Below are 25,902 nucleotides of genomic sequence, written 5' to 3' on the forward strand. Positions count from 1 at the left end.
TACAGTAATATGGCATTTGTTCACCAAGGTATAATAGATATTTTAATTAAAGCTTGTTTCAACAGACTACTAATCAAGTCATTTCCAGTCAAGAGTGTAAAGTAATGTGTTAGTTCACATACAATTTTTTCCAAGTCAGATCAATTTGCTGGTCCTTGCAAAAACGCAAGTGGAGAAATTGTGAAAGTTTTGCTATCGCACAGGTTGTTACACTGTTACTTCACCCTGAATTTTCTCGTTACATATTTGCTGACACCTCATAAACATCTTAATGTGCTTGCTAAGAACAGAAGTAAAATGCTAAAGTCAGTTTTGTCAATCTCACTCACATTAACTTACCAAACAATTATTTTGTCATGAGTGTTTGTTCATTGAGCATGAAACATTTCCTTTACTTTGGCCGTACCAAAACAGTTCATTGAAGACATAGTCATCCAATTCTTTCAATTAAAATTTCATTTCACCTTTTAACTTACATTTATGGAAAAGCGTCTTTATACTGTATCTGTTGTGTTGCTTTGAAGTGTTTCGAATGATTTCTAAAGGTAGTCAGTATAGGCCCCAAATTATAGCACGCTATAATTGCTCAAAGTTTTCAAAAAGTACTTTCCTTGAGGTCTTTACTCTTCGAATTGTTCTCAGACATTTTGAGGAACAAACAAGGTGACTGAATGTCCCAGTGAGGAAAAATACAAATAGTTTAAGAATTTTGACAAAGGTGACCATACTTGAATATCTAGCATAATTGTGGCAAATACAGCATGGTAACATTATTTTTTATGTGTTTCAAATCAATTTAAAATTGAGGTTTTCTAATGAGCAACTATCAAAAGTATAGTGTGTTCATATATTAGATAAACAACACCTTAGTACAAACTACTAAGTATTGCTTAACCTCTTCTCTAATTTTTAACAAGTAATTCTTTTAAGGTTTCTTTTAACATTTTTTTTAAGGCGATCAGTCTTTCAGGTAAAAGTAATTTTCCTCCAATAAAAGAGAAATTCCTTTACAATTGGTATTCTATTTGATTCTTTGTTTGTCAAAGGTGTCAGAAATTGGATCTTGTACCTCATACCACATGTCCATAAGACTAATAATATTTACAGCTCCTTAAAGACAAACATGCTATTCTGCTCCTCTGTACCTTTAATTGCAGTCTCTTGCAAGAAAGTGATTACAGTTATGCAGTTGCACATACTTATCCATCACCATGCAAGTTATGCAACAGGCGGATACCTCCTGTGGGTGGGGGGGGGGTGGGGATTGTTCCTATCAATATACTTTGACTTCACCTCTCATGGGATGCTAAGGAATATGCAGTGCAATGTTACTATGATAAGGCTAAGCACATGCAGAGAAATTAATTCGCGATAGTAACCACACCCCCACTCTTTGAATTGCATGCTCAAGGTTTCAGAAAGGGTGTGATGTATTATGCTAAGCACATCACTTGTCTGAGATCACCCACCACCTCCCCCAGCACACACCATCGTTGAAACGTGCAACTGAAACCGAACCAGGTGATTGAGCATCGGCTGCTACGTAGTGCTTATGAATATCCCTACGAACCGTGGAAACGAGTTGAATGTAGAGCTGGATCATATGATGCTAACTTCTATACAAATTCAGTCATCACTGAATTTGTCTAACATCTCTCGGTGCCGTGTGGACTGAATTTTGACCGGTTGTTTTCTAGCAACCTGAAATTTTACGAATGTTTTCATTTGTGGTATGGATTTATCCAAGCAAAAACCTATATAAACCTATTACATCTGCTAAAATCGATCGAAGTATGTACACTGGCTTCTGTGTTGTTGAATTCCAGCGCATACGCTGTGTTAAATGTATAGCTGTATATAGGATGCTAACTTGTTGAAATTTCAAAGATGGCGGCCCAACATCACCCGCGAGCATTGGAGACATGTGAAATGAATTGTGATCGGCCGTTTTCAAGCAGACTGTGATAATTGACGGATGTTTCTGTGTTTGGAATGAAATTATCTAACTGTTTGTGAACATTTGGCGTTTGTTCCGGTATTTTAAGTCTTTTATGAGTCGATTTCATGATCGGTCGCTACGGCTTTTGGAGCCGTGACCTAAATATCACCTGTAATTTAGCGGATTTCCTGTCAGTATTTCTGTTCGAATTTATCGCTAGTGGTAAGTCAGAAACCTTTTTATCTTAGTTTCCAGGTTCAGTAGACATTTGAATGAGGTTTTAATGAAAACAACACATTTATTTCAACATTTATTTCTCGTCTCTCAGTGAACGATTACCGCCGAAATTCAAAATGTGTGACGTCACCAAAGCTTAATAAATTCCGGCGAACCTTGGGTCTGCTTCCCAACTGATACACTGTACTGTGTTTATTATAGTGCCGGGTGAACATTGTTGTGAAATGTGGCTTTTCAAACATACGGATGCGTAGAAACGACATGTGTGTATAAGAATGACAGCTTTATGAAATCTTAAAAATAAGACTATTTACATATGGATCTGTTTGCATCAGATCCAATTTATCGTAAACGAACACAATCAGGGGTTTTGACACGACACACCACTCACGGTAAACAATATTGTTTTTGGAAAGAAACATCGCAAAGATGTTTAATGTACTGTGATCTTCCCCAGTAGTCTTGACTGGATAAAGTACTTCCGAAATGTTATTTAAGATCTTTTCATGAAACTTTATTTTAGTGTTTTCCATGGTTTAACAAGACTCTTTATGTTGTCAAAACAATAGTTTTTCCTATACGTGACATTTCAAATGTTACATTGGTTTATTTTCGTCTAAGGATATAACTAAATGTCGTTTCTAAGTTTCCGTAAGTTCCCATCCCTTTCTAGCTCGGAACTGGTGGCCAATTGATTGTCAATTTGCCGTAGGAGTTTGTTCAATTGGTGTCTATGTGATTATCCACTTAGAGGGTATTTAATTACGAAATATTCTTGCTAAAAAGGAACAATTTTAGCAAACTTGGCCGAATGAAGATTTTAAACACGATTTACTTTGCTTAAATTTGCACTGACACAAGACACTGAAAATCCTGTCGTGAATTCATGGCGAACTGCGTTATTGCGTAAAACCAAAGATATTTCACCTTTGGATGGAATATCTTTGGTAAAAGGACATTGCATTACTTCCGGGTTAAGTTGGACACTGTGCAGTACAAGTGGATTAGAATATGAAGTTGAAGAGAACGAATGGTTACCAAGCAAGGGAACAACGAAGTATTGTGTGTCTATTGTCATTGACTTAATAAGTTTAAAGGACGGACAAGTCTTTCTTCCTTGCAACTCATGATACCATTTAGAACATACAAATTTCGAATGCAAGTTTGGGAAGGAGAGGCCTAGGATAGTTAGCCTATACCGAGTCTACCGTACTAGTAGTAGTAGTAATGTTGCTCTATTACTATTTCTGCAACTGGTACAAACATATGCTGTACTAATTACATCCCACAGCTACAGTTGTGTCCTAACTAGTTTTCGACCTGCGAAGTACGTGTGGAAGTTTCTTTTAGATTAAAGAATGTTCATTGATGTTCGGAATACAGTATGACAATGTTTCAATTTCTGAAAACTAGCTCAATGTTAGTTAACATATTCCATAGTAACACTAGATTTCGCTTATTACATTCTCTGTCGTTAGTGTTGCTTTTCAAGTCATTTTCTGTGCATGGTCATCAAGCTCTTCTGAAGGCAAAATCTGAAGACATGGGGAGCACAGGTATAACTGGCACAATGGACAATTCTAGGACTAGCATTCATTCATCTCAAATAACTGAAGTTCATAATGTACCGATGCGAGTAATCACACGGCCTATTCCACCAGTTTTGGATGAGGAGAAAGTGTTATCCCTGATGGAAACTATTCAGGTAAGACAATTATGTTTGAACTTTGTAAACATCTCCTGCAACAGCAGCTAATGATATTTTTGGTTGTATTTATAACTCAACACCTTGTTAATACCATGGGGAGACCCAGACGAAAATATCAAACCTTTTCTATTGTGACAAATTGAAAGTGGTGCCACATAATTTCAAAAGTGGAATTGTCTGAATGAAGGTCACAAAATATTCCTCATGAATGCTTAAAGGTAGTCAGTATAGGCCCCAACTAATAGCACGCTATAATTGCTAGAAGTTTTCAAAAGGTACTTTCCTGGAGGTTTTTACTCTCCAAATTGTTCTCAGACATTTTTAAGGAACACACAAGATGAATGAATGTCCCAGTGAGGATAATTTCCTCGAAGGTTGTAATAAATAAAGGTTTTTGACCAAAGGTTACCATATTTGAATAGTTGGGGCCAATTTATAAAAAGTTACTGCCCTTCTAAAGAAGGAGAGGTTAACTATTTGTGGATGGCAGGAAAATGCTTAAACTTCAGAGGTTGATTAGGAGTGACCGATGTTTGACTTAATAGTATTTTCCAATACTGATGACGTAAAAGATAATTTTTTACAGCAAGTGTTTGAATTTTGTTCTTCCAGGATCCATACAGAAGCCCCTCAGTACCACCAATTGATGTCATGTGGGTCAAGGGGCGTGAAGGAGGAGACTACTATTATTCTTTCGGAGGATGTCATAGATACGAAGCATACAAGAGGCTGGAAGCTCCCACGATACCTTGCAAACTTGTTCGCTCATCTGTAAGCGACCTCAGAACTTACCTTGGCGCTTCAACTCCAGACTTGCAATGATTCAGTGTTAGCTCAGTACTGTAGTACTAACAGTATCTTAGGCAACAAATGCTTTTGGTGCACCAATCTGACCAATACGGTTAGCTTATGCCAACCGTACCAACAACAATAAAAAGTTAAAAGTCAAAGCCATCAAGTAAAATTTCATATCCCCCCCTATGTTGAGGGGAGGGGGAGGGGATGAGTAGGAGGGAAATTCAGTTAGAGGGAAATTCAGTAAGAGGGAAATTCATATATTGAAGCATTTACTACAAATGTTTGCATGTAATTTGCAATGAAGATTTGGTTTGTTACTTCAAATGTGGCTTTTATAAATTGTAATTAATATTTAACATTTATAATAATTTATTTTATAATCTTTGCATCTTTTCTTGTAGTATCAAAAATGGATTTAAAAGTCAGGACACTGACTGATTTAGACATTTACTTTCATTTACATCTTTGATTTTAAAGGTCTTTCACATCTTCTCTGGAATCTTACAATGTTCGCTAAAATTCTTGAAAGTTTCTAAAACTAGCCTAGCACTTATCTTAAATTTATCATCCTCCAAAGTATTTAACAGACATTACGACAGGTCAACTTGGAAGACTAAATTTCACATCCACGTGGTATGGCGAAGGATTAGCAGTGAAGTATTGCTCATTAAGTTTTTAACTATGGGTGACTACAGGGATGTAAGTCTTCCGTACTTTTACGGAAATCCGGTTTTTTTTTAATTCCAATAAAGTTCCACAAAATTGTTACAATATCAAAGACACAACGCGGCAAAAATGCCTGGCCCGTTGCAGCAAGCTAACTTCAACTTTCACTCATCGATCAATCAAAATACCATTCCTGTTTCGCATCATCGCATTGCACTGTACAACATTGTGCCATGTGAATATCGTTGCGTACGTGCGAACTTCAAATCGCCATAGCTCATTTCTGTCGTTGAAAAACCATGCCTAATTCACGTTGATTGGACTGCTAATTAATATCTTCGTAACTGCTGGTGCTCGACATAACTTTCGGAATTAACGCTTGTGATATTTGTGAGCGGCGGAAATCTACGGGATACGCATATGAAAGTCGATATTTGTGATCACATTCGAATGTGAGACTGTTTTTTATTCCGTAGTTCGCTGCGACGTATTCGTAACTTTGAGCTAGCCTAACATAACGATAGTGTGTAAGTAGTAAGAACTAGGGGTAAGATGTGTTAGCGCTAATACTTCTGAGCTAGCCTAACATAACGATAGTGTGTAAGTAGTCAGAGCTAGGAGTAGGATATGTTAGGACGGCATTCACCCGGGGTCTCCGAATAGTTTTCCGGGGTTTTTTTTGGCTGCACTTACATCCCTGTGACTAGTATTTAACTTGTTGGGGTTGTGGAGTGGGCAAGGACGGCGGAAAAGTCCAACCCCCCTATCAGTACAAGTATCCATTAGCGGACAACCGTGTTATTTTCTTTATTATTAAGTTTCTTTGTGAATTCCAATTCTCATTAATGATCTTGGATGGAATCCAGTTTATATCGAGCATTCTCTTATCAATGAGTGTGCGGAGAATTATGTGATAGACATGTAATCATTGCGTGTAATTCTGCTCCCAGGACTGCCTTTTATTTAAGAAATGCCCCCCCCCCCAACCCCGCCCCATCGGATGGACCAGAGTGTACCTCAGCATTTGACCAATTCAAATACTGAGAGAGTTGAAGATACCCCACTTCACCATCACTGCTATGGTGAACAGCTATGGTGAATGAAGTTGTTATAAAGTATTGAAAGAACAGAACCTGTTCCCAATTTACAAACCAGAAATATCAAATTCATTGCAGACTCTGTATCAGTTCTGATTAGTTGAAGAGAATCTGGTTCCTGAGAAGATTTTTCTTCTTGAAACCTAAAGGTAGTAGGCTGGAAACATATATAACCTCTATAGCACATATTCACGTTTATTTGATAGTGCAATGTTAACAGGGTGTCAGTATTTCTGTTTATGTATTTTCTGACTTCTTTCATTCATAATAATTTAAAATAACTACATGCTTGCATGGCTGAGTTGCATTTTTAGTTGGGTTGTAAGTTTTAATAATCTGGGCAACCCATGTTATATTCACAGATGGTTGGATAACCATCAACTCAACTACTAATGATCTATATATGTGTTAATAATCAGTAAGCTGCTAATACCATATGTTAACAAGTTAATAGCTGTTTAATCCAATACAGAAAAAAAGGTGTTTTTGGCTCATTTTTGGCCTCATTACAAGATTATCTGTTATAAAACTATTTGACCTCAAAATGTACGGTGGCTTATCTTGTTAATGTCTGTAACACTCCTTCAAAATAAGTCAGATGTGATGGAAGATGTTATTGTAGAGCAACATGGCACCCAGAGAATTAATCTAACACCATTTGTCCATGGTAAATTTTACAATAGATTGGAAACTTGTTATGTTAGACCACTAAAGTTTTCTCCACTTTGTGGCTTTTTGTAAATTATAAATAACATTTAACATTTGCAATAACATATTTATAACTTTTGATTGTTACTTGTTGTTCTTCAAATCGAATTAAAGCTCAGGACGTTGACTGATGTAGACATTTTCCATTTTATTATTTTGAAATAATATATCAAATTTATAAAAAAAACTTTACTTGTCGATGTCTATTTTTGAAATGCTTTAAAATGCATTCAGGGTGTGTGGGTATTGATGAGCCCTTTAATCTAGCTTGTTCCTGTCCCCTCCCCCCCCCTCCCCTTCCTCTTGCATGATTCGCATTGTATTCACTTCAGATGGGAACTGAAGGGAAACAAATAATGATTAACATAATCCTATCTAACTCGAACAATAGAGAACAACCTCAATAAGCCTTCAATGGAGTTTGGATAAACTTGTCGCCCAGGAAATTGCCTTAAAGCAGCGGTTTGAGTTGTATTGAGAAATTTCATTTGGCAGTGTGGATATAGTAAATATCCATTAACCAATGTAACCATTATAGCTTGACTAGCAAAGGTTCATTTTAAATAATGGAGTACAAGTAGAAAGTTTTAAGATTTTCCCATTTATTCTTTAATGATAAGAATTAAACCAGATTTCGTATAACATTCTCATCCTCCATCCCCCCCCCCCACCGCCCGCCTGGTTACCCATGACCCAAATTATATCATGGAACGTGTATCACTATTAATATTGAATAAATAATCCATTACTTGGCTGGGTGTGGAGTAGGAGCTATGTAAACAAATTCGTTAAGAACACAAAATCTCTTATTTTGTTGGCTACCGTTTCAATATATTTCTTTCCATTTCCCCATCCCTTCCCTCCTTCAGATCTTCCAGATGCAACGTTCTCATTCCAAGATAAGCAAAAATAGCAAACCCCAATTCTCTCTAATCATACTTTTATCATGGAGCTATAAACCTCCCAGGTTTATAGCTCCATGCTTTTGTCAGCATATATCGATATTATAAACTACGGTACAAAAAACAAACAAACCAAACCAAGCTAACAAAATAAAAGTGGCGATATTTCCAATTACTAATATCAAGTCGTTCAAACTATGTTTCATTAATTAAATGATTTTACTTGGCAACATTGAAGCGGGTCAGAAAGTCTTAGCATAGTCGCTCGTTTAGAGGGCGCTATATATAATAAGTAAAATACATAGATCATAAAAAAAAAAATAAGAAATTCTAACGGAAACCACGGTATCACTGTTCTTATAATAATATTGCATTTTTTTCTTTCCTTTTTTGGCCGGTTGGTAAACTATTATGAAAAACCTTAATAGTAAAACACGATAGATGTTGATCAAAATTAGACACGAATTTTGTCAGGCATTGACATGGAAGGTGATTATGGAGGCTATACATGTGTGCAGATCATGAACTGACTGCCATGAAAAATAGAAATATTACATTATGATGGAAATTAAAGTTTAGAAAATTTGGCATTGTCCGATTTTATGATAGGGCCTTCGATTGGTAGGGCTTACACTTCCCCAAATAACCTCTTTCGTGTTTTCCCATGATTCGGTTTCACTGCCTTCATTTTTTTCTCAGTTAATGTATGGTTGGATAAAATATTCGGCTCAGATGTTTTTAAGGTTCGGCTCAGGCTTAAAATATTCTAGGATGCAGGGCCCAGTAATCTTTTTTTTTCCAATCTGTAATGTATGAGATTAGCACTTTAATTAACACAAATGGGATTTGTTTCATTTTCTTTTATGTTAGAGTAACATGGAAAGAACTTGCAAGTTACCTTGAAGTCATTATCCTTCATCAACACATAATAGTATCACTTTAGTTTCGATCCGTTGCTCTGACCTAGGCTGAGCATTCGTCAATCTATAGCTAATGTACACTCTGCAACTTGCACTTACGAATAAAGTAGAATACTGAATGATTGATTACTGCCTGCAGCTGGTAAACAAATGTAAAATTATGAATCTGACTTATGAGTCTAAGCTTGATCAATTGTATCATATTTTAATTAATTCTTGCAGGGTAAATTAAGCGATCAAACGCAAAGGCCTCTTTCCACCTTTCTCCTGATTGAGTTCAATTGACTTACTGATTTAGGTGCGTAGGATGCTGTGTCCCTTTGCCCTCTGGCGAGTAATCCTCCTCCAATCTGGTCTATCTGCTGCGCAGCTTTCAGCAGCTTGGGTTGTCATACCTAGGTCTTTCTGGATTAGGTCCTTCCATCTTGAAGGTTGTCGTCCTGGAGGTCTTGGCTTGCTTAATCATTCTTGAATGCTTGGTATGGAAGCCGATGCTCCGGCATCCTAAAGACATGGCCGGCCCATTTCAGGCGTCTCTTGCAGATTGCAGCATTGATGGTAGTTGTGACATTCAGCCTTTGTCTGATGGTGTCGTTCACTTTATCTAGGATGGAGACACCCAGTATTGCTCTGAGACATCTCATTTCAAAGACATCAAGTCGATGACGATCTTTTTCACGGAGTGCCCAGGATTCAGAGCTGTTTGTTGCTATTAGCAGAATGAGGGCCTGGTAAATCCTTACTTTCAGGGATCTGGTGATGTCATGGTTTGACCAGATGGTATTTTTCAGTCTTCCAAAAGCCCAGGAAGGCAACCTTATGCGGCGTTTGACGTCTTCTTCCATTGAGGGGACATTGCTGCCAAGGAAGACAAAGTTGTCAACTTTCTCAACAGGTACTTGGTTAAGGAGAACATCTTTGGTGTCTTCAGACATTATTTTACACTTTGTTGGGTTGATTTTCATTCCCCATCTTGTGCATGCTTCTTGGAATTTGTTGGTGGCCTCCTGTAGGCTGTCAAGGTCCAGTTCAATTAGTAATCTGCAACTAATTCGAAATGATAATTCAGTTGCAGTTGTCTTAATGATAACAGTGAATAAACAAGTTAGATTTGGAGGATAGTCTTTCTGGACGTTGAAAATAGGACCTTGTAATTCTAAACATACCTGGGGCATTTTCATAACCAACCATGAATGTGTATATGCATAAGACGATGATAGGTTGAGAACGTTTTATGACCGTTTTTTGGGGGACAAACTAAAACGAATGACAGCGAATGACCGAATGACAATTGACTTTGTACAGGGTTAATTATCACTTGTGAATGACAGCGAATGACAGCGAATGACAGCGAATGACAGCGAATGACAGCGAATGACAACGAATGACAACGAAGGACAGTGTTGAGTGGAGATAGAATGATTACAGCAGTGGAGTTATTGGTTTTCTGCGCAAAAATGATTTGCGGAAAATCGCATGTTGCGTGGTTGTAGGGTTTTGGTGTAATTTACGGATAGAAACCACAGGGAAAGTTTTTGTGTGAGAATGCGCTTGAGTGCTGTGCTTTTTACCTCTGTAGATTTATATAGAAAGATAACTGAAGCCGTTTCAAGATTATAGTATTGTTAGTTTCTAACAATTAATATCGAAAAAATGACGTTAAATTTACTTTTTGAAATCAGACTTACAATTTCGCTTGCTATAGGGTGCGTTTTTATCTTGTCCGTACTATACTAGATCTAGATACCCACGAAGTCTGAACTGTGATATCCAGTTGAAGCAAATGTCTGTGCTGTCATTACTGTCATTCGTTTTAGTTAACGCAATTTTTTAGTGTGTACAACATATTGTCATTCGTTACGTGTAACGCAATTGTCATTCGTTTTAGTAACACCCCTTTTTTTGCCACAAAATCCAATGAACATTTCACCGTAATGGCAGTATGCTAGAAATAGATGGCAGCATTTAATTTTAAGCCTTTAATACATTAACACAACTCAGGCCTAACTTAGCTAGTCTACATGCCTAAATTTTGTTCAACTCCGACCCTGACATCTTCGCTGAGATGTCAATACACAATTCAAAACAGATTTGTCAAATCAAATTAAACTGTACAGAATGGTATGTATTGAACTATGTAGGTTAGTTTTGTAAATGAACTTTTACGGCATTCTAGGCCAACTGAAGTCGTCTTTGTTATTGTTATTTTCAGTTTGCCTAACACTAAACAGTAACACTAAGTAACAGGCTAGGCATAGGAACTAGCCTAGGCCAGCTGTAACCCACACTAAAATATACCTCCCTCCTTCCCACCACCACTTCATTAAAGTTTTGCAGACACAACCCGGACATAGAAAGTGATAAGGCCTACCTAGAAAGTTGGTAGTCCATAGACTAGGCCTAGTATAACGTTTTTGATACAGTACTAAGTTAGGCCTACACTACACTGTAGTTAGTATTCCTAGGCCTGGATCAACAATCATGTACTGATGTGATTTGGCCTATGTCATGGCTGGAAGTATTCACAGAGGTCCCCTGACATTAAATTTAGACAAACTTAAACTCTAGAGGACCTGTTGAACTTGGGTGGGCCTTGATCTTTTGCATCATCTGCTTATCAAATAATTTGATACTGTATGGCGCTAATGTTAGATTCCAGGCAAATGTGATACGGATTTTGAGTTTATCCAACTTTGCCTAGATGCTACATAGGCTATGGGGACATTGAACAACCCCCCCCCCCCCCTCCCATAATTTTCAAATTTTGTGACCCATTCAGTGTTCAAGTAACTCTTAGGCCTAGGCTTCATAACAAGTCTTGATTGGTCGATCCCAAAACATTGCAAATAAGGAAATAACATGTCCCTGAAATCTGCATAATTCTAAGATGATCAATTCAATTTGTGGGTTCGATTTCCTAGCACCCTGCCTTATCAAGTGGACCTGTTTCTAAGGCTGCTTTTTCTCTTGTGGCTGGAATTCCTAGAAAAAATAGTTACTGACCTTGCTTGTATGGCCTAATTCTCTTGTGCGAACAAAAGCTCTACAGGAAACTCAAAAGTCATTTTATTGTAGCTTTGGGGTAAACTTATAAATAAATATTTCATATTTTTGTCTACTAACAGATTATGGCAGAACTACCCAAGTACACCAGTGATCTTCCTATAATAGAGAATTCTCTCCTCGCAGAAGAGGCTACCTCTCTTAAAACAGCTCTCCCTGAGGATGTTAATTTTCTTCTCTGTTCTTGCATTGACTGTATTGTAGATGGAAAGTATGAGAGTAGTGAAATTAAGTCGGAGGAACTACTGGAGTATTGTTGGGAACATCTGAACACGGGTCACTGGAAAGATGTAAACATTGCGTGGAGGAAGACGTACAGTCTAGCATCATTGATGAAGGCGGAGAGTATTTTAGAGCAGGCACATCGAGAAGGCTCAGGATTGGAAAACCTGTTGAAGGTACTCGAACCAAGACTGTAGCAGCAGTTCTTTGCTTGACATTATGAACGATATATTATGAATTTTCAAGGATAAGCTGTCACCAATAAAGACTCAAGCCTTAAACCTGAAATATGAAAATGTTGGACAGATTTGTCACTGTTTAAATGTAAAAATGTTGCACATTTTATAGGTAAAATCAATACCACAAGAATGATTTTTTAGTTTTTATGCCATTGCAATGATCACACGTTCAGGTAACATACAGTATAAAAGTTTGTTAAAGATGAGCTATTAGATTATGGTCAGCAATTTATACCAAACATAGCAAGTATTACTCACATGAAATAGCGAGTAGACACAAGTTAACGAGAGAGCAGTTAAGATTCTATCTTCAGCAATTTATGGCCAAGCAACTTTTCATAATGTCATGTAAAACGAAACTTATTCAAGCTAATGGCCTATGTTCATATGTGATTTTTAATATTGAACAGTGTAGAAAATTGTTCAAAATCAACCCAAAATGCTGCTTTTTGAGCCACTCAACTACAAAGGCTTGGATGTGATTTAAAGACCGTATCAAGTCCTTTGATATATGTTTTCTATGTCATCAGTAATTTATCTTCTAATCTTTTAGGAGATTTTCAGAGACACTGTTAGTTATTTCTGTCACAAAAATGAATTTCTCTAGGAAATATTCTTCATTTCTTTGAATTTTCTCTTAATTTTGGTTTTTAGTTGCGGAAATCTCTACGAGTCTGCGACATGGGCATTCTGATGGGTGCCCCCGTAATGGATGATGTCCTACCAAGAATGGCGGTGAAATTGCAGCAAATGGTTACGGAAAGAGACAAAACAGGCGTACGCAAGGAACATCCGACAAATTCAGTAAGGGACTGCAAACTATTGTCACTTCTTGTTTTGTTTGAATTTTAATCATGTAATGATCAAGTTTGACGGACTGAAGACATGGCATACTGTATTAGTACTGACTTTTCACCGCCCAATTTTCCGGTTGTAAATCAATGTAAAGCTGGTTGAATTTTAAGACTGAAGAATGATACAACCCTGGTGCAGTTCTATGCAGATTTTACCTTTCACTTGAGGAATGACATAATTAGGCTACTGTACAGCAGGCAGACTAGTTGTGAGTGACTGAGAGTTGTTACTCATTCTTGTATTCTTGCAAAGTTGAAAGTACTTGTACTTGTGAATTTGCAGACCTACCTGCAGATTTTTACCCAAATCCATATTCTGTCACGGATCATTACAAGTGTCCCCAGAAGCTAATTGGTACCAATGCCCAGAATTATTTTCATTTCGTTTGACAAATGCGGAAGCGTGGGCATTTGATGATGATGATCATCATCCCTGACACATGGCACCACCAAACATTGAGAGGCACTCAAAATCCCTCTCGTCCCTAAACCAGGAGATATTGATTCCCCCCCCGATGTCAATCTGAAGGTCAGCATCAATATCATGTCTCCAGAAAGTAAGGAAAAACATTGTGGACACCTTTTGTGTAACTCTGATATTAAAGATGGCTTAAAGCTGAATATTGTGTTGGGTTAACTTTATATAACTAAGATGTGTGGTTATTTACTGTATACATGAGTTGTGATCCCTCAATCTAGGGCCTACATATCTACGTAGTTATAGTTATTTGATTTGTTCAAATTAGTGTATGATATGTACATTCCATGAATTTTATGTGTTGGTTTAATTTGCAAACCTTTATGACCAATTTCATCATTATTAGTGCCATCTTTGGTGGACTTAAGTTTGTTGATTCTGGGGGGAGTCTAATCTGAACAAACAGCTTGATAGCCCATTTTTCACACTGCTAAATTAGATCTACTTTCACCTTGTGTTATTGCTGCTAACCATATGTTACCAATACTTGTTCATTATTAGTTTGTAACCTGAAGATGAAAGTAGTGACTTTCAAAACATTGGTTTTTCTGCAGTGTTTTTGTTAATAGATCTATCTATGTATTCATTACAGTCTGTGGTGTAATACTGTAGATCTATGTATTCCTTAAAGTCTGTGGTGTTCTCTACTGTTATACTTAAGTTTGTGTACGAACTACGTTTTCAACTACCACTTCTTCTCTTAGATGGTCTTGCGTGGTATCACTGGATTATTACACACCTCACACAATAGGATCTAAGATTTGAGTTAGTTGGTTATTTGTGTCTTGTTTTATCTCCAGAGAACTACTACAGTGAAGAAACAAAGGACCACAAGCCAAATTCGCCCAGTGCTTTCTTCTACGAAGCTGATCCAAAGAGTTTTCTGTCCGTCCATTGCGGTGTTTCAGTCAGAGTTCATGGAGAGAGCAGAACCAGTAATCCTGACTGGTGTCATTGACAGGTGGCCAGCTATGACATCTCGAAAATGGAGGTAAGTTTATTCAATAAATCAATCAGAAGACATTTATATAGCGCCAAAATAAACAGAAATTGTTCAAAGGCGCTAATATAGCGTGTACAACTTAGCCTTGGTCATTGGTAACTTGTCACACCTACACACCAAAGTGTGCGCAATTCAATCAATCTCTTCAGGGCACCACAACCACGTGTCCCCCGCGGGACTTCCCATAGGGTGCAGCCACAAACCGGTGCATGCAACTATATTTACAAGTTACCTCGCAAGTCCCCCAAGTCAATGGAGATAAAGTGCCATGCCCAAGGACACAAAGCAATGATCTGGCCAGGGCTCGAACCTGTAATCCTTATATCACCAGTCCACTACCTTAACCACTTGACCACAACGCCCTATTGCACAAGGACAAACTAAGTTTAAAGGGTTCATCAAGTTATAAACGGAGAATTGAATGTTAACTTTCGCAATGTTTAATGAAACTTATTGAATATAATGCAATTTGAACCAGTGACTACAGGATATAGGATCCCTTTGCTGGAATATCTGAGCTATCCAGCCATATATTGGTGGCAATCCATGTAAACCAGTAATCAAATCTCCACTTTCATTGGATACAATCCTGAAAGTCTCAAGGAAAGGATCAGAAGGAAAAGATCCATTTCTTGAATATTGGTTTACATCAAATAATGAACTTAAAATTGTTTTAAAAAATAATCAAAGGCAAACTTTAGATGATGGTTTAAGGTAATTTGCATAAATCCCAAATTTCACATGCAGTAACTTTCTACTATTTTCACAGTTAATTTTCTGGAGGTTTTTTTACCCTTCAGAATAATTCCCAAACCAATCAGGAAGGTTAAGTTGAGCATTTTTCTTTTTCACCTTGCACTTAAAAATTGTGGCATTATTGAAATAAAAAGTGTTAATAACCATGTAAAACTAGTCTGAAGTATTCTCTCTTAAATATTCACTTTACAAAATGTGTTTTTACCTGATATGAAACTGAAATGAAAGATATTCACTGAGATTTTAACCATTTCTTCTTTGTTTTTTCCCAAACAGTTTGGAGTATTTAGCATCTGTTGCGGGAGACAGGACGGTACCGATAGAGATCGGATCAAAGTACACAGAAGATGACTGGACACAGAAGCTGATGACATTGAGGGACTTCATCTCATCATTCGTCCAACCATCTGAGGTCAGCATTTGAACAAGAAAATATTCATGCTATTTAGAGACTTTCCATATGAAAACCAGTAGCATTAAATGACATCAGAACCAAGGAGCGATGTGGTTATGATTGCTGTTTGGTTAATTAATGCCTTTCTAGTTTGTGTTAGGTTGTTATAGAAGCTGATTATATAGTAACGAGCTGCTTTAATGCCCGCTGAATCTGGGTCGTGACTTAAGATAAATGTGAGAAATCATTTGGTGGGCTATGAGGTTCAATTCTCATACTGTCTTGCTGATATCACAGCCTCCACTTTCAAAAGCAAGGTATAGAGCAACGCTAGTAAATAAAATCTTAGAAGGTGTCTCTTTCCTTTACTCCCGGCAGCAGTTTTAGATTTTAGGTTAATCTCAGTCAAATTAATGAAGATGCTAAAACAGTGTCAGCTTTTGATGTTTGTTTTGTTGTTTTGTCTTTGGTAGGTTGATGAAGCGAAGGATAGACGTGTTGGTTACCTTGCACAACACCAACTCTTTAACCAGGTGAGAGGAAGGATTTTGTTGATCACATCCGGTAAACAAAACTTTGAGTGATTTGAGATGCAATATACAGTACAGTTTATGAGGTCTTAATCCTTATTTTATTTCTACCAGGAGATTCCCTCAGGATGTTATAGCATGTGTCTTTCTTTTAATAGCAAGGGGATAAAGCCATCTAAAAAAGCAGTATGAAAATATATATATTTGGGTTTAATACACAAATTAACAGTAGCTCAAATAATTTGGGAAGTTGAGGGATACACTGATCATTAGGATAAGCAATTCATTCCATGTCCTTCTAAAAGTGAGTTTGGAAATCATCCCTTATTTAAGGGATTTAAGGAATATTGAATTATTTGGGATAACACGGTAAGCAGTCGAGGCTTATGTGTATAAACTAGCACTAATGTGAGTTATAGAATACTTCAGGCGGTTTACATTTCGGCAGACTCCAGACCTTCAAGAATACCATTATTATGCCTCCATTTTCTGTATGATTTCTTTCAATGGATTCCACTACTCCAAGATAATATTTTTTTAATTTTGTTTTACCAGTGTTTTTTTGGTTCCTTGCTAAAAGCAAAGGAACCTATGTATTCAGGTTGGCGTGTGTGTGTGTGTGTGTGTGTGACGCTTTAGCTTGTATGCACGATAACTCAACAAGGGATTGACTGATCATGATCAAACTTGGTGGGTGGGTGGCCCATAGTGAGTAGATGAACCCTATTGTTTTTGGTGCTCACAAAGGTCACCAAAGGTCAGTTATGGTCCAAAAACCCAAAATACTAAAACTGCAATAACTCCCAGTGCCAATGTGCGACAAAGTTGATATTTTGGGACAAGTTGTGAACTGGTTAGGGGAACATTTTGAAACTTAACGGTCATGTGATCTGAGGTCACCAAAGGTCAATTAATGTTAAAAAACTAGTATTTTTGCGATAACTTGAGAACGAATTGTCCGTTAGAGTTGGGAGTTGCTTCAGTATAATCCAATTGTCGACCCACATCTGGGTGACCCTTGACCTCAATTTGACCTCTGGTGACCTTTTCATGTTTTGGGGATTTTTACAGTTTCGATGCTATTTTCAGATGTCAAAGGTACCTTCCGATCATAAATATGGATAGGTTGACCCCCGTGTGACCTTTGTGTGCGAACTTATATGGGGTCAAAGTTTTCGGTCGGAGTTAGGATGGCTGTACAGACTTATCGTGTTGATTTTTGGAATCAGCAGATCAAACTACTTGAAACCAAGGTCAAAAGGTCAAAGGTCACATTAGAAAAAATGTGCTTAGTTTGGGAGAAAACGGGCGAAAATGAAAATGTTTGGTTTTGATGCTAGATTTGGATATCAAAGGTACCTTCCGATCAAAAATGTCAATGGGTTGACACCAGGGTGACCTTTGTGTGTAAAGTTATACAAGGTCAAAGTTAATTTTCAGACATTTAATGCAATAACTCCCAGTGCCAAGGTGTAACAAGGTTGATATTTTGGGACATGTTGCAAATGGTATAGAGGAATATTTTCAAACTTAACGGTCATGTGATCCGAGGTCATCAAAGGTCAATTAATGTTAAAAAAATAGTATTTTGGGTGAGAAAATGGGCAAAGAAAAAAATGTTTGAATTTTTACAGTTTTGATGCTATATTCACGTCTCACCAATCAAAAATGTCAATAGGTTTACCCCAGGTGACCTTTGTGTGTGAAGTTATATGAGGTCAAAGTAAATTTTCAGACATTTAGTGCAATAATTCCCAGTTCCAAGGTGTGACACGGTTGATATTTTGGGACAAGTTGCAAATGGTATAGGGGAATATTTTCAAACTTAACGGTCATGTGATCCGAGGTCACCAAAGGTCAATTAATGATAAAAAACTAGTATTTTTGCGATAACTTGAGAACGAATTGTCCCTTAGGGTTGGGAGTTGCTTCAATTTAATCCAATTGTCGACCCGCATCTGGGTGACCCTTGACCTCAATTTGACCCCTGGTGACCTTTTCGTGTTTTGGGGATTTTTACAGTTTCGCTGCTATTTTCAGATGTCAAAGGTACCTTCTGATCATAAATGTCAATGGGTTGACCCCCGTGTGACCTTTGTGTGCGGAGTTATACAAAGTCAAAGTTAATTTTCAGACATTTAATGCAATAACTCTCAGTTCCAAGGTGTGACACGGTTGATATTTTGGGACAAGTTGCAAATGGTATAGGGGAATATTTTCAAACTAATGGTCATGTGATCCGAGGTCACCAAAGGTCAATTAATGATAAAAAAACTAGTATTTTTGTGATAAATTGAGAACGAACTGTCCGTTAAGGTTGGGAGTTGCTTCAATGTAATCCAGTTGTCGACCCGCATCTGGGTGACCCTTGACCTCAATTTGACCTCTGGTGACCTTTTCGTGTTTTGGGGATTTTTACAGTTTCGATGCTATTTTCAGATGTCAAAGGTACCTTCTGATCATAAATGTCAATAGGTTGACCCCCGTGTGACCTTCGTGTGCGAAGTTATACGAGGTCAAAGTTAAAAAATATTAATGAGGTCACGGGTCAAACGTGAAAAACTCCCAAGTTGCAATAACTTGGCTACTATTTATTGGAATTTCGTCAAACTTGGTATGATGATATTGGTAGATAGTCTCCACACACTGATGTGTGTTGCAATTGATATCATGCATGTTTATAAGGGGGGGGGGGGGCTAGCATTATTTCGTTATGAAAAGTTTGTATGCACAATAACTCAACAAGGGAATGACCAATCATTACCATACTTGGCCCATAGTAAGTAGATTCACCCTGTTGATTTTGGTGCTCATTTCATGAATATTAATGAGGTCATGGGGTCAAACGTGAAATACTCCAAATTGCAATTACTTGGCTACTATTACTAGTCGGAATTTCGTCAAACTTGGTATGATGATAATGGTAGATAGTCTTCACACACTGATGTGTGTTGCAATTGATATCAGGGCTTAGCATTACTTTGGCAACAAAAGTTTGTGAGCATAAATTACTGTTGTTGTATTAGGGCTTTGTTAGAAATTTCCCTATGAATGGAACTAATGAACAGCAGCAAGGAACCATGAAATGTTTTCATTCTGGTTGTTTTTTTGGCCAGTTTTGTTCACCATTAATTTGATTCCTTCCGTCAGATTCCAGAACTCCAAAATGATATCATGATTCCAGATTACTGCTGCGTCAAAACTTCACCTCCACCCAAGAAGATGACAAGCGATTATAATACGGCCGATACAGACGACGACGAGGAGATCGACATCAATGCTTGGTTTGGACCTGCCGGTACCATCTCTCCACTACACCACGATCCTAAACATAACTGCCTGGCTCAAGTCGTTGGAGAGAAGTTTGTCCGTCTGTACTCGGAGGAAGAGACGGACAAACTGTACCCACATGAAGGGTTTCTGCTGAATAACACTAGCCGGGTAAGCACAAATCCGTCTGTACTCTAAGGAAGAGACGGACAAACTGTACCCACATGAAGGGTTTCTGCTGAATAACACTAGCCGGGTAAGCACAAATCCGTCTGTACTCTAAGGAAGAGACGGACAAACTGTACCCACATGAAGGGTTTCTGCTGAATAACACTAGCCGGGTAAGCACAATTCCGTCTGTACTCTAAGGAAGAGACGGACAAACTGTACCCACATGAAGGGCTTCTGCTGAATAACACTAGCCGGGTAAGCACAATTCCATCTGTACTCTAGAGACGGACAAACTGTACCCACATGAAGGGTTTCTGCTGAATAACACTAGCCGGGTAAGCACAAATCAAATGAAGGAGAGAAAGGAAAAGTTATGGTCAATCCAGTATTAAAAAAAAATGCTAGAAGTTGATACCATATGACATTCAGCTTATTATTTCATCAAAGCAGCTAAATTCACTAGTTCGATGGTGCCATCTGAAATCCTGTTTCCTTCTTTTTCTTGCGGTCCTTTGCACAAGCTGTCGAAATAAATCAAACTGAAAATGAATATGGCAGAAAATTGAAAGCAATAAAGGTACGTAGGGATTGAAACGTGACTTCACGGCACCAGATTTTGCCCGCAGACATTACAAATCCAAATTGGTGGACAAAGCCATTGAAATGAATTTAATGTGGGCAGCGGGAACTGATTGTTTTAGTTTTATCAGAAGTAGGGGTATTATGAAGGCTTTCTGAAAACGTTGGTATCTCCAGAAAGTGTTTGCAGCAAGTTCATAGAAAATAGATTCAAAATGGTATCTGTGAGAATGTTATATCACAGCTACTTGCTTATTGTTTGGTGATGTGTTAACTGTTACAACCAATTTTGTTTAATCAAATATCAGCAGTCCAAATTTCTGTCTCATTTCCTTTCCATTTGTGTCATTAAGGTTGACGTGGAGAACCCAGACCTTGAACAGTTTCCAGGTTTTTCCAGCGCAAAGTACCAGGAAGGTATCCTCCGTGCAGGTGATCTTCTGTACATACCACCAAGATGCTGGCATTATGTTAGATCCCTCACCTCTAGTTTCTCAGTCAGTTTCTGGTGGCAATGACAACATTTAAACATTTGTAAGGTCAGTGAATGAAACCAGCAATGGGTATCTTCAGAATTTCTGCAGAGGGCCATGTCATGTGTCCTAAAAGGGCTGGATATACAACTCTGAGTCCTTACAGTGTTATTGATACAGCTCTGGGGCCTAATAGTGCTGTATATACAGCTCTGGGTCCTAACAGTACCATGGATACTGCTCTGGGTCCTAACAGTGCCATGGATACTGCTCTGGTCCTAACAGTGCCATGGATACTGCTCTGGTCCTAACAGTGCCATGGATACTGCTGTGGGTCCTAACAGTATTATGGATACTACTCTGGGTCCTAATAGTGCTGTATATACAGCTCTGGGTCCTAATAGTACCATGGATACTGCTCTGGTCCTAACAGTGCCATGGATACTGCTCTGGTCCTAACAGTGCCATGGATACTGCTCTGGGTCCTAACAGTGCCATGGATACTGCTCTGGGTCCTAACAGTGCCATGGATACTGCTCTGGGTCCTAACAGTGCCATGGATACTGCTCTGGGTGCTAAACAGTGTCATGGATACTGCTCTGGGTCCTAACAGTATTATGGATACTACTCTGGGTCCTAAGAGTGCTGTATATACAGCTCTGGGTCCTAATAGTACCATGGATACTGCTCTGGTCCTAACAGTGCCATGGATACTGCTCTGGTCCTAACAGTGCCATGGATACTGCTCTGGGTCCTAACAGTGCCATGGATACTGCTCTGGGTCCTAACAGTGCCATGGATACTGCTCTGGGTCCTAACAGTGCCATGGATACTGCTCTGGGTCCTAACAGTGCCATGGATACTGCTCTGGTCCTAACAGTGCCATGGATACTGCTCTGGGTCCCAATAGAGCCATGGATACTGCTCTGGTCCTAAGCTGTGATTTATCCTAAAGCTGCAACTTTTTAAGCATGTTTTTATGTGTGCATATCATATATACAAAATCTTTGGAGATTTGTAGAATCTTGCAAGATAGATATGTGAGGGATAGATACTATAGCATTAAATATAGAGAAAAGTTTGTTTTTATTGATAGTTATTTGAATCCTCAGCTAGCTGTCTGAAACTTTCTTGATTCTTGTTTTCAACAGTTGGTTACTAATAAATATTGAGACTGCAGTATATCATCAGAGTGCCCTAGCAAGGTTCTGTTTCTCTTGCGTAATGACAGATTAAACCAGGTAAATATAACACTTGAGGAACTCTATCCTTATGCTTAAGGTAATTAACTTTACCTTTTTACTTTCATATTATTACTATTTGTTCATGTATTCATTGCATCTGTTTATGTGAAGTGGTTGATTTTACTAACCTTCCATTGCAAGATTATGTATTGGCTAGAATTGAATAGTTTTACTGTGATGCTAATATCTGAGTTGATCAAGTGCAAACAAGTTTTAGTGGCAAAGGGTATTGAAGGTGGGCATGTCTTTAGGTACACATCTAGATATTGTTGGTGGGTGGGTCATGTAATAACATCAGTACATATTGGATAGTGCTTTATGGGTTAAATTACTGTGTACAACATAGTTAGAATTGACAATTAAAGTTACCTCAGTACACAAAGGTTGGGGTTTGGTGGGTATACCTGTGAGATTCCAATCAACAAGTAAGAGTATAGCGGATGGGCCCATGAGATGATATTAGTTCACATAATTTAAAGTTGGATAGGTCAGTGAGATTATATCAATATCAACAGGCGACAGTTTGCTGGTGGATCAGTAAGATAACATCAGTACACACTTCATAGTCCTTGGTGGGTCGGCCTGTAAGATATCTCTTCACACATGTTATAGTAAGGCATTGTTAATACACACAGGATATTGTATGTTAGGTGGGCCTGTTAGTACACACTGGTCAGTATGTGGTGGGTGGATCAGTAAGATAACATCAGTACACACTTCATAGTCCTTGGTGGGTCGGCCTGTAAGATATCTATTCACACATGTTATAGTAAGGCATTGTTAATACACACAGGATATTGTATGTTAGGTGGGCCTGTTAGTACACACTGGTCAGTTTGTGGTGGGTGGATCAGTAAGATAACATCAGTACACACGTTATAGTCTTTGGTGGGTGAGCCTGTAAGATATCTCTTCACACATGTTGTGGTAAGGCTTTGTTAGTACACACAGTATATTGTATGGTAGGTGGGACTGTTAGTGCAAACTGGTTGGTATGTGGTGGGTGGATCAGTAAGATAACATCAGTACACACGTTATAGTCCTTGGTGGGTCGGCCTGTAAGATATCTATTCACACATGTTGTGGTAAGGCTTTGTTAGTACACACAGGATATTGTATGTTAGGTGGGACTGTTAGTACACACTGGTCAGTTTGTGGTGGGTGGATCAGTAAGATAAAATCTCATCTAATTTTTCTTTTCTTTTCATATATTCTCTTACAGAATGAGACATTATGAAGCAAAACGGAAGAACATATGGATATAATCAGAAATAGTGTAACGGACAAACTTGCAGTCAATGGAAGTGAATGTTTGTTTTTGCAGCACAATGCTTCCCACCATGGAAATACTTCAGCACAAAGAGTCATGTCAATTTGAATCATTGATAATACAAACAAAGTCTTCAATTGGTCAAAAGGAACATCAAGTTTTTAGACTACGCCTGTCAAGTACGCAGACCTAGCAGAATTAAACGTATAATACTCTGGACTGGAATTTGTGTTGTTGGTAATATCTTTAACGCTATCGTGGAGTTTGATTTATCTTGAATGATAGTGGTAAGAAACATGAAGGACATCAGCAGAAATCAAAAGCATGCACTCATGCCATTAGATTCTTAAGTTTGGCTGGAACACCCAACATATCAAGGGTGGGATATAACTTTACAGAAAGCCACTAATTTTTTATTCCTTGTTGGAAATTTGAAATGCTTGAAGAAAATTTGACATCTCCAAAAAGTAAAGAGCTCTGTGATTAAGTTCAGAATGTACAGTACAAGTACTATGTTTTTCTTTTGAAGAGGTCAATACAGGTCAATGACGTAAACATAAGCATGAGAACTCCAAAAGTGAAGCTGTGATTAAGTTCAGAATGTACAGTACAAGTACTATGTTTTTCTTTTGAAGAGGTCAAAGGTCAATACAGGTCATTGACTAAAGCAATAGCATGAGAACTCCAAAAGTGAAGCTGTGATTAAGTTCAAATTGTACAGTACAAGTACTATGTTTTTCTTTTGAAGAGGTCACAGGTCAATACAGGTCAATGACTTAAACATAAGCATGAGAACTCCAAAAGTGAAGCTGTGATTAAGTTCAGAATGTACAGTAAAAGTACTATGTTTTTCTTTTGAAGAAGTCAAAGGTCAATAAAGGTCAAAGACTGAAATATTAGCATGAGAACTCCAAAAGTAAAGCTTGGATGAGCCCCATAATTGGTATGATGGTGACCCAGGTTGATGTAGTCCCTCCTTTTGGCAATCATAGTTTGAGTCAAGTTAGTTCAGTTTGGGGAGGGGCTCAGTATGATACAAACTAAATCTGAAATAATCTTGAACATTGCAGTCAGTCAGAAGATGAAATCTGTTTTAGAATGTTGCTAATTTTTTTTATTGTTGATACTCTCGTGTTGGGTGACTCAAAGGCAGTTGAACATGAAGCAGTCGATAGCTTATCTCAAATAATCTCAAACTTGTCTCTTTCTCTGTGATTTATACTTATGCTTTGGCAGTAAGTTTCAATGTGAATAAACAATGGCATGTCATTGTCATGCATTAATAGCATGGTCTCTTTCTCTGTGATTTATGCTTTGGCAGTAAGTTTCAATGTGAATAAACAATGGCATGTCACTGTCATTCATTAATAGCAATAATTAAAGGGGTGGTTGGTGGCTGAGTTGATTTGCTAGCTTAATTAGGTAAAAGCAAAACATTGAAACATTTTGGCATTGAAATTTGTATATTGTAAAATCCTTATCAGTGATTCAATTGATTGATACCCACCAGTAAGTATGTAACCGTCTAGGAAGTTGGAAAATCCTGGTGGTTCTCACTGATTAATCCTTTGACAAATTCAACTCAACTTGTTGTACATGTAGTTGAGTGGGAAATATTCTATGGCACGGAGTCACAAAGCCTTCTGGCTTTTCTAGTTCACATAGTAATTAATGTGTTTGATGATTCTGTTAAATGGATTTGCACAGCATGGTTTTGAATGTTTTTATCCTTAGTTCATTTAACATTTATTCAACCTTGTTGCTGTGATATGTAATGTGCTCAGCACAGACGCTTGCAATGTAAAGGGTGCAAACACCTATGAGCATAACCATAATTCAATTAAGCCTGTGTTTGTGTAACAGGATGAATAAACTCTCTTCCTGTTCGTGTGATTAGTTACGAACAAGACAGAGATTTGCTATCAAATACTTGTGGTTTTGAAACACTGGTTCAAGACTACTGTGGCCAGGGGAGGGGGGGGGAGGGAGGAGGGAAGGGAGGGGTGAAGAGGGAAATTGTGGAGGGCATCCAATGTGAAACATGCCTTTCATCTTGAAACCACTAATCTCTAACCACAATTAGCAACCTTCTCATCCTCCCATTGGTAACAGATGATTGGAAAAATAAAGTGATGAGCAACATAAAAGTTTGTATGGAGTATATTTAGACAGAAAAATAAGGTGATAAATATTTAAGACTTTAGGAGAGCTGACTAGCACAGTGTTTTCCTTTAGATGAGATGTACTTATGCAGGTATATAGTGGAAGTATCCCAGCATTAGAGACCCATCAATATAACAGATAACCTGCAATATATCAGATTATGTGGACAGCAAAACTAGGTAGTTAATTTTCAGACATCATGAGATCTAACCAGCACA

The 25,902-nt window shown here is 38.0% G+C and overlaps 2 protein-coding genes across 3 annotated transcripts; both read left to right on the forward strand.

The window, feature by feature from the left end:
• The first annotated feature begins 2,868 nt into the window (after positions 1 to 2,868).
• LOC139963785 (sulfiredoxin-1-like) lies at positions 2,869 to 5,289 on the forward strand. The gene is made up of 2 exons (XM_071964911.1): positions 2,869 to 3,881; positions 4,497 to 5,289. Exons 1-2 carry the CDS (start codon positions 3,561 to 3,563, stop codon positions 4,704 to 4,706), a joined length of 531 nt encoding a protein of 176 aa, XP_071821012.1. The 5' UTR covers positions 2,869 to 3,560; the 3' UTR covers positions 4,707 to 5,289.
• A 5,651-nt stretch (positions 5,290 to 10,940) lies between these two features.
• Positions 10,941 to 24,806, forward strand: LOC139963571 (lysine-specific demethylase 8-like). Of its 2 annotated transcripts, none has more exons than XM_071964439.1 (10): positions 10,941 to 11,096; positions 12,101 to 12,436; positions 13,154 to 13,303; positions 14,632 to 14,822; positions 15,867 to 16,002; positions 16,458 to 16,517; positions 19,665 to 19,955; positions 20,888 to 21,073; positions 22,159 to 22,248; positions 23,474 to 24,806. In XM_071964439.1, exons 1-8 carry the CDS (start codon positions 11,094 to 11,096, stop codon positions 21,050 to 21,052), a joined length of 1,332 nt encoding a protein of 443 aa, XP_071820540.1. In that variant the 5' UTR covers positions 10,941 to 11,093; the 3' UTR covers positions 21,053 to 21,073; positions 22,159 to 22,248; positions 23,474 to 24,806. The 2 variants fall into 2 exon arrangements, with proteins under 2 accessions (XP_071820540.1, XP_071820541.1); XM_071964440.1 differs by having other exon boundaries at positions 10,953 to 11,096; positions 12,243 to 12,436.
• The last annotated feature ends 1,096 nt before the right edge of the window (positions 24,807 to 25,902 follow it).

This window comes from Apostichopus japonicus, chromosome 22 (genome assembly GCF_037975245.1).
Source record: "Apostichopus japonicus isolate 1M-3 chromosome 22, ASM3797524v1, whole genome shotgun sequence".
Classification (NCBI taxonomy): domain Eukaryota; kingdom Metazoa; phylum Echinodermata; class Holothuroidea; order Aspidochirotida; family Stichopodidae; genus Apostichopus; species Apostichopus japonicus.